This window comes from Nanorana parkeri, unplaced genomic scaffold (genome assembly GCF_000935625.1).
Source record: "Nanorana parkeri isolate BGI_ZX_2015 unplaced genomic scaffold, ASM93562v1 scaffold706, whole genome shotgun sequence".
NCBI classification, from domain to species: Eukaryota; Metazoa; Chordata; class Amphibia; order Anura; family Dicroglossidae; genus Nanorana; species Nanorana parkeri.
In genome coordinates, this window is record NW_017306974.1 from 866328 (window position 1) to 881256 (window position 14929).

The 14929-nt window shown below is 41.0% G+C and overlaps 1 protein-coding gene across 1 annotated transcript in view; it reads left to right on the top strand.

Moving 5' to 3' along the window:
* Positions 1-14472, top strand: part of SLC26A11 (solute carrier family 26 member 11) — a gene marked incomplete at its 3' end in the record, with an annotated part of 29330 nt that extends 14858 nt beyond the window's left edge. The window contains exons 8-16 of the mRNA XM_018563863.1: positions 473-545; positions 6336-6386; positions 7920-7980; positions 8058-8113; positions 10075-10215; positions 11287-11414; positions 11492-11591; positions 14173-14306; positions 14392-14472. Of these exons, the coding sequence (XP_018419365.1) occupies positions 473-545; positions 6336-6386; positions 7920-7980; positions 8058-8113; positions 10075-10215; positions 11287-11414; positions 11492-11591; positions 14173-14306; positions 14392-14472 (825 nt within the window). The remainder of the gene's footprint in view (positions 1-472; positions 546-6335; positions 6387-7919; positions 7981-8057; positions 8114-10074; positions 10216-11286; positions 11415-11491; positions 11592-14172; positions 14307-14391) is intronic.
* Between the last annotated feature and the right edge of the window lie 457 nt (positions 14473-14929).

Consider the following 14929-nt stretch of genomic DNA (forward strand, 5'->3'; position numbering starts at 1 on the left):
TGCTGGGCTACTAAGTTTCCGGGCTCTGTATACTGGCCTGCTTTTAAACTATACTCCCCACAGAAGTTTATGTAGCATGGACATGATGTGGGTTGCTTTGACTGAGGAGCAATACTTTTCTTTGGAAAGTATAAAATGGAACATTGTTTTGGCCTGCAGCTGAAGTGAATTGAGTTAAATGTAATTAAAATGCTATTTATTGACTAGCCTTTTTGTAGATCTGAAGCAAGCAAATTGATTTATGTTCTGTATGACTTTGCAAGGAGCAGAGGATATGACCCGATGGGCATATCTAAATTCACATTTCTGTAAAGATTTCTAGGAGTTAGTATTCAGACTTGGTAGGAAAGGGGCACTGCCAATAATAGGGTGTAGGGTCAGTGTCTGGAAGAGAGTTGGAGTACTATGGATTTGCAGTGTGTTCTGCATGTAATAAATGCACAATGACTGTAATGTTGCTGAATTTCACCAGAACATTGGAGCTGGGCTTTTCATCATTCCACTGATGGGAGTACTGGAGAGTGTTGCCATTGCTAGAGCTTTTGGTGAGTACTATGTGTAAGCTTCTAAAAGCTGATAAGGCAAATGCGGTATATAAAGTAGTTAGATTTTTTTTTTGTCCATGAGCCTGCACCTCCTTCTGTTTTGGTATGTCCAACACACTTTTGTTGCTTTGGTGTGGTCTGCATGTTTTCATACATGGACATCATTCCGGGCATTACAGTAATCCTTATAATAATATAAAAGTAAACATTTCTGTATTCAGTCTATTGCAGGCTCTTTAATCTGTTCATTTTAAGCAATAGCTTTCGCTAGGTAAAAACAATGCATTTATTTTTTAGTTTTCTATATATCACAATTGAATTAATCTTTTTGTAAACTTATGAACTCAACCCATATATCCTTTCTCTATTGTTATTAGAAAACAATAAATAATTTTGACAATATTTGAAGAAAAACTGTTTGCATGCAATAAAGATTTTGTAAGCGCAGTGATCTAAAGCAACCAATCCAAATTCATCTTCTACTAGTCTGACTGAATTCTGATTACCCCTCCCATAATGTGCTATACCAAAAGGATAATAAACTGACTCTCTTCTAAACAAAAGTTATTTTTAACAACTAAACTGAGTGATTTTCTTTATAAATTCTTTGACCTAAATAGTTTTAAAGTATCGCTTCACACCAAGTTGGTTACTGAGCACATCTCTCAGTAAATGTGTACACAAATTTTACCGCTTCAGGCAGTCATACAGCTCACTCACTGGCCACGAGGGCAGACTCATTCAGGTTCATTCTTTTCTGGCATATCCAATTCCAGACAACAACAAAACCACACCTCCAAATGCTACACTGTTTGAGCCACCTCTTTGCTTACATGCATTCTGAGCCATTTGGATTAGTATGCTACATCAGTCAATTTAGTGGGTGCTTCCGAAGGGCCAAAATCACCTGTCATGCACCCTATTTTTTATTTTAAAGATTATGTTTTTATTGAAGAAAATTATACAAAGAAGTAGCAAGAGTAGTCAAGTCAGGAAAAAAGTCCACACATGCATGTGACATTGAAGTATGACATGTAGGTATATAATTGGAAGACCGTGCTCATGGCCTATATAACAGGAGATCTCACAGGAGGCATCTGCCAGCTGTCCCCTGCACGTACACAATCCAAGGGTATGGCTAAGACATAAGAAAACCTGGGTTCGAACGCACACTTCATTCAAGCAAAATAGGAAGACATGTTTCACGGGTCACAGCCTATACCAAATAGTGCAGAAACTGAAAGTACAGAAGGGGAAAACAAAAGAACAGAAGTGAAAATGAAAGGGGAGTCAGAGGAAGTAGAGAATAGCCAAGTAGAAGAAGAGGGAACAGAAGTCTAGACAAAGTAGAGCAGAAGCAGAAAGAGAAACGGAAAGGGGTGCGTCCATTCCATCACCAATCTGTATGCACACCTGAGCCTCACCCTTGGAAGAGGGCATGATCAATCAGGTAGGTTTGTTGTAGGGTAGCCAACATAAAAGTCCAACTGAGGCGAACAAAAGCCTTTTCTGCATCCACTGATAAGAGACAGAGCAGGATGTGATGGGAGCATGCATAAGCCATGAGAGTAAGGGATTTTGAGATGTCTCCGACCTCCCTTGAAGGAACAAAGCCCACCTCCACCTGGTCTAAATGGATCAAAGAAGGGATGTGAATTTTCAGTCTATTAGCAATAATTTTTGCATATATTTTCATGTCTAAATTAATTAAGGAGATGGGCCTGTAGCTGGCACAGGTGGAGGGGTCCTTCCCCTCCTTGGGCAAAACTGTTATATGAGCCTCCTGAGACTGTTTAGGGAAGGCACAGGAGTTAGAGACGGAGTTATACGTTGTCTCTAGAAGGGGAAGCAAAGGATCATGAAGGGTTTTGTAAAAGATACTAGTATAGCCATCTGGGCCTGGGCTCTTCCCAGAAGGTAAGGACTTAATGGTGTCTGAGATCTCTGTTGAAGTAAATGGAGTTGCAAGGGATTGAACAGCCGACAGGGAAAGATAGGTCAATATATTTTCCTTGAGGCAACCCGCCTCACCCTGGGATGTGGCTGGAGCTAAACTATACAGAGAAGAATAATAATTCATTATAGAAAGTGCGTGCAATACTCTTGGAAGAGTGAACCCGCCCCTGTTGTGGACAATTAATTGAGGACACATAGGTCTGGAGTCTTTTCGCTCGAATGGAGCGAGCCAGTAGTTTGCCACTCTTATTGCCGAACTCGTGAAAGGATCTCAGGGTCAGATCCTGTGACCCAGGTAAGCCAAATCCAACACAGAACAGAGTTCCGCACAGCAAGTGACTATTTCCTGATAAAGAGATGGAGAAGGTATCGATTTGTGTTTCAATTCAGTGTTGGCTAGTTTCGCCAGAAGTCTTTAGTCTAGATCCATGCTGGATCAGGATGCCACGAAGGACACACTTAAGTGCCTCCCACTGTACTGGGGGCAAAGACTCATCCGACGAGTGATTGTTCCCGGAATTCTCTAATCTAGGATCTGAGTGCCTCCAGTACAGTTGGATCCCGCAGGAGTGACTCATTAAGTCTCCAGGAGGGGAAACTTTTAGATGTGCCCGGTATCGAGAAACTAAGGAAAGCAGGGAAATGGTCCAACCAGATTTGTGGGCCAATGGACGTGCACGGCCGCCAACTAAGTAAGGAGTGTGAGGTGAAAAAATAGTCAATTCTGCTACAGTATATGTGGTGTGTGGCGCTGAATAGAACGTATAGTCCTTCACGGTCGGGTGTAACGTGCGCCAGATGTCAACCAATTGTATTGCTCGTAATCATTTACGAACAGCATTTAAAGAGGGTAGGGAGAAGTGAGTTTTCCCAGAGGAGGAATCTGGGACGACATCAATATCAAAATTAAAATCCCCCCCAATAATAGTATGACCGACCATGACATTTTCCAGTTTGGCTATGACAGTCAAGAAGGCCCTTTTTTGTCCAATATTAGGTAAATAAATGTTGGCCAGTGTAAAAGGCTTTTGGTATATTAAACATTGCAGAAAGAGATATCTACCCTCAGGGTCCGACAGCACTTTGGAAACTGTAACCGGGAGAGAAGAGTGGAACCCCACAGCCACGCCTTTAGATTTCTTTAATGGGTTATTACTGGTGTGCCACAAGGCATAGTGTCTGGTGGGCAACTTGGAGCAACCGAGGATTGGAAATGCGTCTCCTGCAGGAACAGAATCTGAATCTTACATTTATGCATATAATACAATACCTGGGATCGCTTCCTAGGATTATTGAATCCTTTAACATTCATTCCCTTAACCTAGGAAATTTAAATGTGTGATAAAACCAATTGACACACCCCTAGGAAACGAGAAGAAGGAAGGAGGGAGAAGAGGATAGAAGAGAGAGTAGGAAGAACCAAAACATACTGAGGGACAGAACCCCAGCGAGAGGTTAACACTAAAGTAAGGGAACCAAGCCCAAGTTGTGGTCCCCATGCTCTGTATAGGAACTGCGGGAGCACAAACTAACGGGGGCAAGGAATGCAACATGGTCCGGGAGCCCCATAGACCAGCAGATGAAAATTAGAAATTGTAAAACTATATGATAGAAAACAAAACAAAAACGAATAACTGAAACACAAAACCTAGGACATGATACCATAAAAAATTTGACATCCAACATGCCCCCTGTGTAATGTAAAGCATAGGCAACTGTAGAGAAGCTGCATCGTGGCTAGGAGAAAATAACAATAATACTTGTGATATATGACAGATAAAACAATGGAGCATGTTGTAAATGGAAAGCAACACAATTGAATGAATGAAAATAAACGGTTGCTCACACACAGGACATTGAATGAGCATGACTGGCTGATGTAAGGAGAAAGGTAGGAATTATCAATCCCTTGAAGCTTGATGTGATGACGGCACAAAGGAGAGAACAGACAATATCCCACATATGGCCCTCAGGTCCAGCAAAACTGAACGTGGCAACAAGTAGGTACTGTTACAAAGCGGAGTGGTGATAAACTTATAGGAACAGATTGGGAACGCCAACCGGCGCTGTAGATCATCAGCGTGGAGTGGGCCTGGAAGAAGACCGCCGATCTCTGCAAGGCTTAGGAGTGACCAGTTGCCACTGGTCCCGACTCGGGAGGTGAGTAAGCTCTGGCAGCGGGGGATCTGGCCACGTCTCCAAGGCGACCTCTGGGAGTCCTAAGGCTTTAACAAAGGATTGTAGATCAGACGGGTTCCTGAAGAAATGAACCTTGCCAACTTTTCGCACAGAAATGGAAAACGCAAAACCCCCATCTATAAGGGAGCCCAGCATCCTGTAACTTTGCAGTGAACGGACTGAGGGCCCTCCGTTTGGCAAGAGTGCGTCTCGAAAGGTCGGGGAACAAGGAGATCTGTGCACCATCAAAATCAAGGGGGCCAACAGACTGAGCTTTGGACATTATTTCTTCTTTGACCACAAAGTAATGCACTCTGTAAAGAACATTGCAAGGGTGAGTCGTGTTGGGGTTACGGAAACCTGATATGTGATAAACCCTGTCAATTTCAATATGTTCTGTAACAGAGCGATTCAGCAAGGTGTTTAAAAATGCCAACGAATGTAGCTCTGAGGCCCCGGTGCCTGTGGCCTCTGGAATGCTCCGCAGGCGGACATTATTACGCTTGCTGCGGTCTTCCTGATCATCAATATGAGACCACATAGTGTGCAGGGTGATATTATGCTGTTGGGCAGCTTGCTGTAACTACTCAATCACCGAGGTCACGAATGTAGCACTGAGGCCCCGGTGCCTGTGGCCTCTGGAATGCTCCACAGGCGGACATTGTTACGCCTGCTGCGGTCTTCCTGATCATCAATATGAGACCACATAGTGTGCAGGGTGATATTATGCTGTTGGGCAGCTTGCTGTAACTACTCAATCACTGAGGTCACGGCGGGCATAGTGGTTTCAAGTGAGTCCAAGCGTTGATAAAACGACTGGAGGCCCTCACGTAATTCTGATATATCCTGTTTGTGAGCCGACTCTAGTTTATGGAACATGCCTGCAATGTCTTTTTTTGTGGGCAGGAGTGCTTACGAAATGATGTAGGGAAAGTCACTTTGGTCAGCAGACTCCGGCCCACCGCTAGTGGGGGCCGACAGCAGAGATTCTGGTGAGGAAAGAGGTGGGTGGGGAGGGAGCCCGCTTCTCCTTGCTCGACCATCTTGGACCCACGCGACGTCTGAGTGGAGCACCCCGCCTTGGGAAAAAACGCCTCTATGTCGCGCTTCCTGGTCGAAGGAGTCTTTTGTGTCCTGCGACGACAGCCCCGCTTCGTGCTGTGACCCATATGGACCGAAAAGGAGCCAGTATTGAAGGTGCGGAAGCTGCTGGTCTAGGGACAGGTGCCGGAGCCTTAGAACAGACGTCCGCTGGCGGCCATAGCGAAACCACGCCCCCCATGCACCCTATTTTAATGCACAAAGGGACTATGGACTATGGAGGAAAAATATTACAAATGCTCCTGTAGGTTACTGTACCATTTGTGCAGTAATCCAGTGTTTCTGTGTTGTTTTTTTGTGTCAAATTCTATTTTACATCTAGAGATGGAATCAAAATGGAAAAAATGTTTTAAAAAGCATGGAGCCCCAACGCAGCAGATTAAAGAATTTAAACAGTATACTAAACTGTTGAGTATTACTTTTTTATCAAAAAACTGAAATACCATATTGTTAAAACATTAGTTGACCCTTTAATGTCAAAATTCTACACCCTGCTAAAGAGCCATTTGTATTGTAAGTGTGTGTTTATTTGTTAATGTATTGTTTGTGTTGCAGCATCTCAGAACAACTACAGAATAAATACTAACCAGGAGCTTCTAGCAATTGGTAATATTTTTTCTTAGGTTTTATATTTTTTGTCTTAAATGTCCTTTGATTTCCTAACTTTGAAAAAAATGTTTTTTTTTTGTAGAAGTGGCTGAATGTAATCTTTGTGGGGTATATTAGAATTTTTTACATGCCTTTTTTATAAACTTTTTTTAATTCATTAGGTTTTGATTGTTTTTTTCAAAACAAATTCAACACGGAATTACAAGGCAAGGTCATAGGAGCAATAACAGTGCATGCCATCTAGTTACAGAAGTTCAAAATGTAGAGTGACCAGTTCAGGTTCTAGGTCAACGGGTCAGCACAGTTATGACAGTTATTCGACATTGGTGTATGATAGATCAATCTAGTATATTCGTCCCACTAGCTAGGATTTTGACTTTGTTGTAATGAGGAGAAAGTGACAAGGGCAATGTGAAAATGCCTGTGTAAAGAACCCCATGACGCACTAATTCTCACCTTTTTCCAGCTTTTCCCCTCTGGCCCACTGATACCTCTCCAGCTCTGATCAATTGACCCACTGATACTTCCCTCTCCAGCACTCCCCCAATTGACCTACTAATACTCATCTCTCTGTTCCACCGATACCCACCTCTCCAGTGCTGACCCACTGATACTCTCCTGTCCAATGCTCTCCCACAAACCCACTGGTACTCACTTCTCCAGCACATCCTCACTGATACTCGCATCTCCAGTATATACCCACTGATGCTCACTTCTCTAGCACTCCTCCACTGATACCTTTGGAGCACATCCCCACTGGCCAACTGATACCTCTCCAGCACTGACAAACTAACCTACTGATACCTTTCCAGCACTCCCCCACTCTCCAGCAATGGCCTGCTTATACCCACCTCTCCAGCATTCTCCCCTTGCCTACTACTGTGTATGACCTGTACATTTAATGTATCTAGTGCACCATTACCAAGCTCCATGTTTTAACTCCCTCAATACTGACATGTTTTTTCATTTGGAAAAATTGCACCAAAAATTTAGATTACCTCGAAGTGGCTGCTTTCGAAAAAGCAGTCTTTTCTTGGGGTTTTGTACTGTTCTGACAATTTTATTCCATTTATTTTATAACAGAAAAAAATTGAATCTTTTTTTTTAATTATTATTTATTTTTTTGTTCAATTTTTAGTTTTTTCTTTTACTTATTATAAAGTTTTTTTTTTTTTTTTTTAAATCAGTTATTAAATGCCACTTAAAGCTCTATCTGTTTAAAAAAAAATACATACATTTCATTTGCATACAGTGTAATTCTCAGTCAAACTTTCACAGCAATGGAAACTAAAAATGGCCTGGTAATGAGGGGGGTTTAACATGCCGCCATTGAAGTGGTTAAAAAAAAGTTAATCCTAGGGCTTCTTCACACTAGATTAGCTTAAAAGCATATGCATTATGTGCCTGTTGTTAACGCATGTTGCTGTGAAATGTAAACATGTTGCATTATTAAAGGGCTCCAATCATCTGACTTGCTTGCTTAAGAGACTTTGAAGTTTATTACTTCCTAACATGCTTTACTTTTTTCAGGCCTTACAAATATTCTGGGCTCCTTCTTGTCATCATACCCTGTAACAGGCAGCTTTGGCAGGTGAGTACATTGGTAAATTGATTTAATAATATGTATGTAATTAGTGTTTCTATCTCTGACAATATGTTTGTGTTTAGGACAGCACTAAACTCACAGACTGGAGTGTGTACCCCAGCAGGTGGCATCCTTACAGGTGAGAAAACCCCTTGCTATATGAGGTATATTATTTCCTTCCAGATAGAAATGTAATATTAAAAGGTGAGAGCATTTCAACAGTTGGATGGAAACATATGCATACAGGAAGACTTTAAAGGAGAACTATGAGGTGAGTGCTTTCACTCATCCTCATAGTTCTAGCCGACCTGTGACCATGAGATTGTCGCAGGTCGGCTCAGTAGATCGGGAAGTTAGCGAACACATTACCGGCGTTCGCTCAATTCTCAATCCTGTCACAGCTCTCTGCCGTGACAGGGGAGTGGCTGGATTCCCCCCTCCCCGCACCGATCCTCCAGCGCTTACTGGCGGAACGGACGGGGGAGGGGGCGGTCACTCACGCAGCTGGGCAGATCCGCTTCAGCCGCAGCGTCTCAGTATACCGTGAGCTGTAGCTCGTGGTATACTGAGCTTAGGGTGACGGGAGGAAGCTAGTTTGTGTCCTCCCGTTACTCTAAGGAGAACTATCGGGAGAAGCCCTAACCCCATAGTTCTCCTTTAAAGTAATTCTCATGCTCCTATCCTCTACCTCCCCATTCTGTGCCATCGGTCTGGATGGCATTATGAAGATCTTAAAGAAAGCCTGTAAACAACTTAAAAATGTAAGGTAAAATCACACAAAAAAAAATCAAGTACTTTAAATTATTATTATTATACAGGATTTATATAGCGCCAACCGTTTGTGCATCGCTTTACAATATAAGTGCTTACTTTCAGCATTAGTCTGTTGGGATATACTGCCAGCTACAGGAGGATTGGACACTGGAAAACAAAACAAATGACCAGCCTAGGATAACCCCTCCTACCCTCAGCATGCCTTTTTTGCTAGTGTCTTAGGAGAATTAATGTCTCCTTCAGCTCTGCTGAAAAAAAAAGTCTATTTGCTTGCTTTTTTACTCTCAATCTTTTTTTTCTTCAATCAAAAATCCCACTATACACAGCAGGGATCCGGCCTTTGCCCAGGCTGACTCTGGAGTGTCATACCCAGACTAGAGCTGCAGGAAACGATTATTTTCAAAATCGATTAGTTAGCCGATTATTAAGTTCGATTAATCGGTTAATCGGATAAACAATAAAATACATTACCCCACTAGATTGGATGTCGCGGGCTATCCTGTAAGTAACCTTCAGGCACTGGGTTTTGCTTGGGGCACAACCCCACAGTCCCGTTGTACCAGGTGACTCTAGCTCGCACTCCACGAATGGTCAATGTTTGCATCCTAGAATTTTTACTATGTGTATGTGCCATCATTAGAGTTTTCCCTATACGGGAATTACTGTCTCCTCTACTCTATCCAGGGAAGATTTCATTGAAGTCAGGCAGCCATTTTATCGTCCAAAAGCACAGTTGTTTACTGACTAAGCAGTCTCCAAACAATCAGTTGCTGAGACTCTTTCTGATGCAGAGTTTCTCTGGTCCTTGGATGACTCTGCCTTTTGAGGAGACCCAGTTTTCTGCCATCACTCTCAAACTGAAAGAGGCCTTTTGGCTACTATTGATGCAGTTTGCACCACTTTAAAACTTGAGGATCAGCCTGTAGCCTCTACCAGCGTTTTGTTCAATCTAGCATACCTTAGAGCTCATTAGACCGCCAAGACCTTTGCTTGCACCCACTGTTCTCAGTCTTAGTTTATGGAGAAAGGAAATATCCTAACACGATGTTTGTTTGCCTCCCACCCTTACCGCGCAGACATTCCACTGTTACCGAACTTTCACAGATTATCCAAATTGTCGAATTTGTCTTTGCTAAATCATTTAGGATTGGTATTGCTTGAATCGGAAGAAGGGAGTGTATCTCCCAAACACAAGTCCTAAAAAATAAATTCTGTGGTAATAAATTGGCTTTCTTTTTGTATATTTGACCCCTTAAAGGCACCAATAAATCGAGACCTTGCAATGAATTTTTAAATAGCAAGTGGTGAAACTTTTCTCTCTTACAGGACTGCTGGTTTTGCTTTCTCTTGGATACCTCACTCCCCTCTTCTACTATATTCCCAAAGCAGCTCTCGCTGCAGTCATCATCTGTGCTGTGGCTCCTGTGTTTGATTTGAGAATCTGCAAAGACCTGTGGAAAGTAAAACGTAAGCATTCTAGAGTTTGACTAACTGTATATATTCTCATTAGTTATATTCCGATGTTTTATGTTACATTAAAGAAGAACTCGGGGCATATGAAATCTTAACCCTTACAGTGAGGCTACAGCCGCACTGCAAGAGTTAAGTGCTTGTTTTGTCCAGGGTGCTAAAAAAAATCTGGGACCCGGCTGGCTACTAGACAAGTCCCTGCACTTTCTTCCCCTTCCAGTGAGTCATCACATCCAATACAGTGTGTTGGACGTAAGGACGCCAAAATGACATTCCATCACCGGAGTGGAGGGGGAGCTAGGCCGCAGTCATTGTTTTCTGACCATAGTTACATTTTAAAGCTCATTTATACAGTATAGGCATTTAAGTAAACTTCGACAGGCGCACATATAGACATAAACGATAATGCTGGACCATATGTAGAACTGCCAGAGAGAGAGGCCTGCGTTAGGTCAGGCACCCTTAAATACTTCAATTGTGGGTGAATGGCAATCTCTGCCATAGTTTTGAGGAAAGGGTGTCTTTAAGAAAATTCTGTTCATTTTTTTAAAAATTGGGTCTACACATTGGATATATGTAGGGCTGCAACAACTAATCGACATAATCGATTATAATCGATTATTAAGAACCTACAGTGGATTTCTGGGCAGTATTAGACTTCTTTAATATGTGACTCTACATCTATTCTAAAGCAACATACTGTATCTCAGAATTTTCTGGCTGTAAGAGCCTAGCTCAGGTCTAGAACATGACCCTCTAAATTATATGCATAATTACTTGAAATAATATTGCAGAGTAATCAAGACAAAGGGGGTTATTGACAAAAGGGTGATGTGTTTGTAGAAGGCAGGATAAGTGAACAATCTAGGACAGCATAGCTGAACTGGAAAGTGAGCTAAATTGGATAATGGTTCCCAATGAGCTATGTTGTCCTAGATTGTTAACTTCTCCTGCCTTCTCCAAACTCTTCACCCTTTAGTGAATAGACCTGAAAGACTGGAGCGCAAAAACATGTTATGACCACTGTTAGGTTTTTGTTTTTTTTAGCCATTTTCTTTATTTTTTCAGGGATTGATCTACTTCCGTTTTTGGCCACTTTCCTTCTATCCTTTTGGGAAATCCAGTATGGAATTATCATTGGTATTGGGATATCAATCATCATCGTTTGTATTCCAGTTGCACGACCACAGATCAAGGTCAGCAACATTATCGTGGAAGCAATAATGAATTCTATTTTGTGAGCTTAGTTTGAAATCATTGTTTTCTTTTCCAGGTTACAGACACTGGCGGGTTAAATATGATTCTGATGAACGGGCTGAGTTTTCCAGCCATGGAATATCTACGAGATGCTATTCATAAACAAGCTTTTGAAGGTCAATATTTTACTGCTCACATGTAGTGTATTTTCAGCAAGTGCATATTTTGAGTTAGTATTGCTATTATTAATGTGGAAATCACATTTTTATTTGCATGTATTTTGTTTATTTTATTAGATATAGAGATTTCAAGATTAGCTACAAGAGGGAGAACCGCGTTTGCTTTGACCTCGCCCTGACGGACGTAGCCCCATCCCCAAGCTAGTGTAAAGGAGGAGACAGGGAGGAGCCTCTTTGTTCCTCACTTGCTCCTCACTGCTGAGGCGCTCCGCCCATGACAGGTTAAACAGCGGGGAGGATTTCCCTGCTGTACAACCTGTTAGATGCCGATCTGAATGGAGAAAAAGCTGTCAGCTTCAGACATGAAGCTGACAGCTTTTTCCTCCATAATTCTAGGTGAGGCTCTGCATCCCCTGACCGCATGTCTCTGGTGTAAATGAGAGCAGTTCACACCAATGCGTTGCGCTGTCCTCCACTGGAAAATAAGTAGAGCAGGCTCTACATTTTTTCACATCAACGCAATGGACTGGTGTGAACTGCTAATGTGTGTCAGTGCAAGGCAGAACCAATACATTATATATAGCTTAGTGTAAGAAAACAAAAGAAAAACCCACAAAAAAACGTAATGTCATGCAACTGGTGTCAACACACTATACAAACTCAAGTCAATGTACCTCTGTTGACTTGCGCTTTTAGCTCCAATTCCTGTGTAAATGCACTCTAAAAGCTGAACTAAATCCTCACATCCTTTTGCATCCAAGGACGCAACCATCTTGGCCTCTACTTAGATCTGCGTTTCCATGTTGCTGCGCATATGAACAGCTCTAACACCAGCCATTTGGGGCCTTGAACTTTTGGTTGAGAGCTCACTGGCAACTGTAACAGTTATCACCAGAGACATGCCTTGAATGTAACTGTTTTAGGTAACTGTTCCACTTTAAGATAAGATATTATATCATCAGGTAGTGCATTGTTTTCAATTAATCAGCTGACTCATAGACTTGCTTTGTAAGAAGGAGCAAAAATCACAACCACTGTGTGGCTCCTCAAAGCAGGAAGCAAAGTCTGCATATGTAATAAACAAATATTGCTATCTCCTTATAAATATACAGTTGCAAACTATATATAACGGCCCTAAACACATATTAAAACTTCTTACCCCCTGATTAAAATATATTAAGTAAAAGTGTATATCAATAGTCAGAACCCATTCACCATTCTGTGTTTTTAAAATGCATCTATTTAAAAAAAAAAAAAAACAGTGGGACTTTAAACAAAATTAACATGAACCCTTCTGAACTAATCTACACTAAAACCCCCAACTGCTTACTTAAATGGGGGTGTGGGCCTGTTGAAATACAGGCTCACATCATATCTATAATTATAGATGGGATGTGAGTCTCTATTTGAAATAATATCTTTTTACATCCCTTTAATGTTATATGTCATTGTGCTCTTTTGTAATAATATTATGCCTATTTGTTATGATGTTTTTCTGTCTTTTCTAAGGTGACTTACTTGCTGCAAGATCTCAATAGTTAATAGTTTTAGATGTTGTCATGTGTTTTGTATTCACTAAGGATTGCTACCCTGCCCACCACATGGTGCTTTTTAACTTTGTTTAGTATGTAGTGATTGAACCATGACTAAAGGTGCCCATACAGCTTGCGATTATTCATCAGGTTTTTGTACAATACTCGGCCAGCCAATCAATGTGAAAAAGGAATTCAGAGACTAAGAGTCGCTGACAAAAGAGGTTACATGTAAGACCGGGACCAGCAAGTGTATACAAGTGAAAATGTTTATTGATACAAAGTAGTAGAAAAACACCATCAAAAAGGTTCAATTATTAAAATGACAACATTGTCTATAACGGTCTTTCATTCCTTCATTCAAACGGATGGGGCCCACACATACACTGAGCAGCTATTCTGAAGACGGGACTTAAGTGAAATTGATACAATTAATTGCATAGTTTCCATCATGGTTTGCAATTAATTCCTTTTTCACATTGATTGTTTTGGTAATAAGACTGTGTAGATAAGCTTGATTTATTACTTAATAACAAGGAAGACTTTAAATGGTCTTAGATCTCCAAAGAACATTACCTCCTTTTTTTCGACCAGCCAGTCAGTCAGGCTTGAAAACTTTTTTCGAATCGTATGAAAATCGATGGATTAGTTGCGTTTTTATAAGGGACAAAGCGCAACATGAACACTGCACATGCGCAAACGAAAGTCCGTTCTGTCAGTTGACGAAATTCGGTCAGTTAGTATTGCTATCGAAGGATAATCAAAGTTTACATTGGTCTGTGCATGATGTGGTTTCCGAGCAGAAATTGATGGGACAAAAGAAATTGAACGATAATTGTAAGGTGAAGCGCCAGCTTAAGTCTGTTTAGACTGAAATATGTAAGCTATATCTGCTTTTATCAATGCATATTTGCATGAAATTCTCAGGGAGCATTGCCTGAATTTTTTATACTTGGTCTTCTAGTTAACTTGGCTGTATTGTACCTTTTGAAGTGACGGCAAGTCTAGAAAATGTAACAGCATTTGTTCTCCTAATGTCCTTTCAGTTTCCCCACCAAGATCACTAATCCTTGATTTCACACATGTGAATGTGCTTGATTATACTGTTGTTGTTGGACTTCGAGAACTAATTCATGAGTTCCAGTCTCAGGGGTTGTCACTTTCTTTCTCGGGGTTGCAGGTATTTTGATTTTATTTTTTTTATACAGTTATTTTTATTATAGAGTAGAAAATGTTCTATATAAATATCTTGTTTTCTTTTACAGCCTGAGGTTCTTCAGATTTTATTAGCTGCAGATTTGAATGGATTTAAACATCTCCAGAGCATGGGATCAGGTAATATGAGGGTAGCTCTTTCTTAATTACAGTCTACACGAAATATACCACTTTGTGTACCTTGTTAAGCACTATAGAACACAATCTGTATCCAAAACTTGAATACAAATTAAAGCAGAACTCCAGGCAAACAACTAAGAGTAAATCCAAAATACCACATGAGCGGTTTAAAATGTCTTTATTTTATTGCCAGCAAGCAGGTCTGAAGTAAAGCTGTGAATTGGCACTTAAAGTGTTTTTCCACTTTTGCAGTCAAATCTGAGAAAATTCATCTATATGTTTGTTATGTGTTTCCATTCGCAGAGCATATGTTCAAAATATATATTTTTAATTATTTCCTACTGTTTAGATGTTTTGTTGCCGCAGGCAAAATGGATTGACTCCAAGCTTGTCTGAGCATCATAACAGTCATCTGTCCTTATAGAAAGACTCAGGACTGAAATTTAGGGATTGTGTTTCTCTCATTAA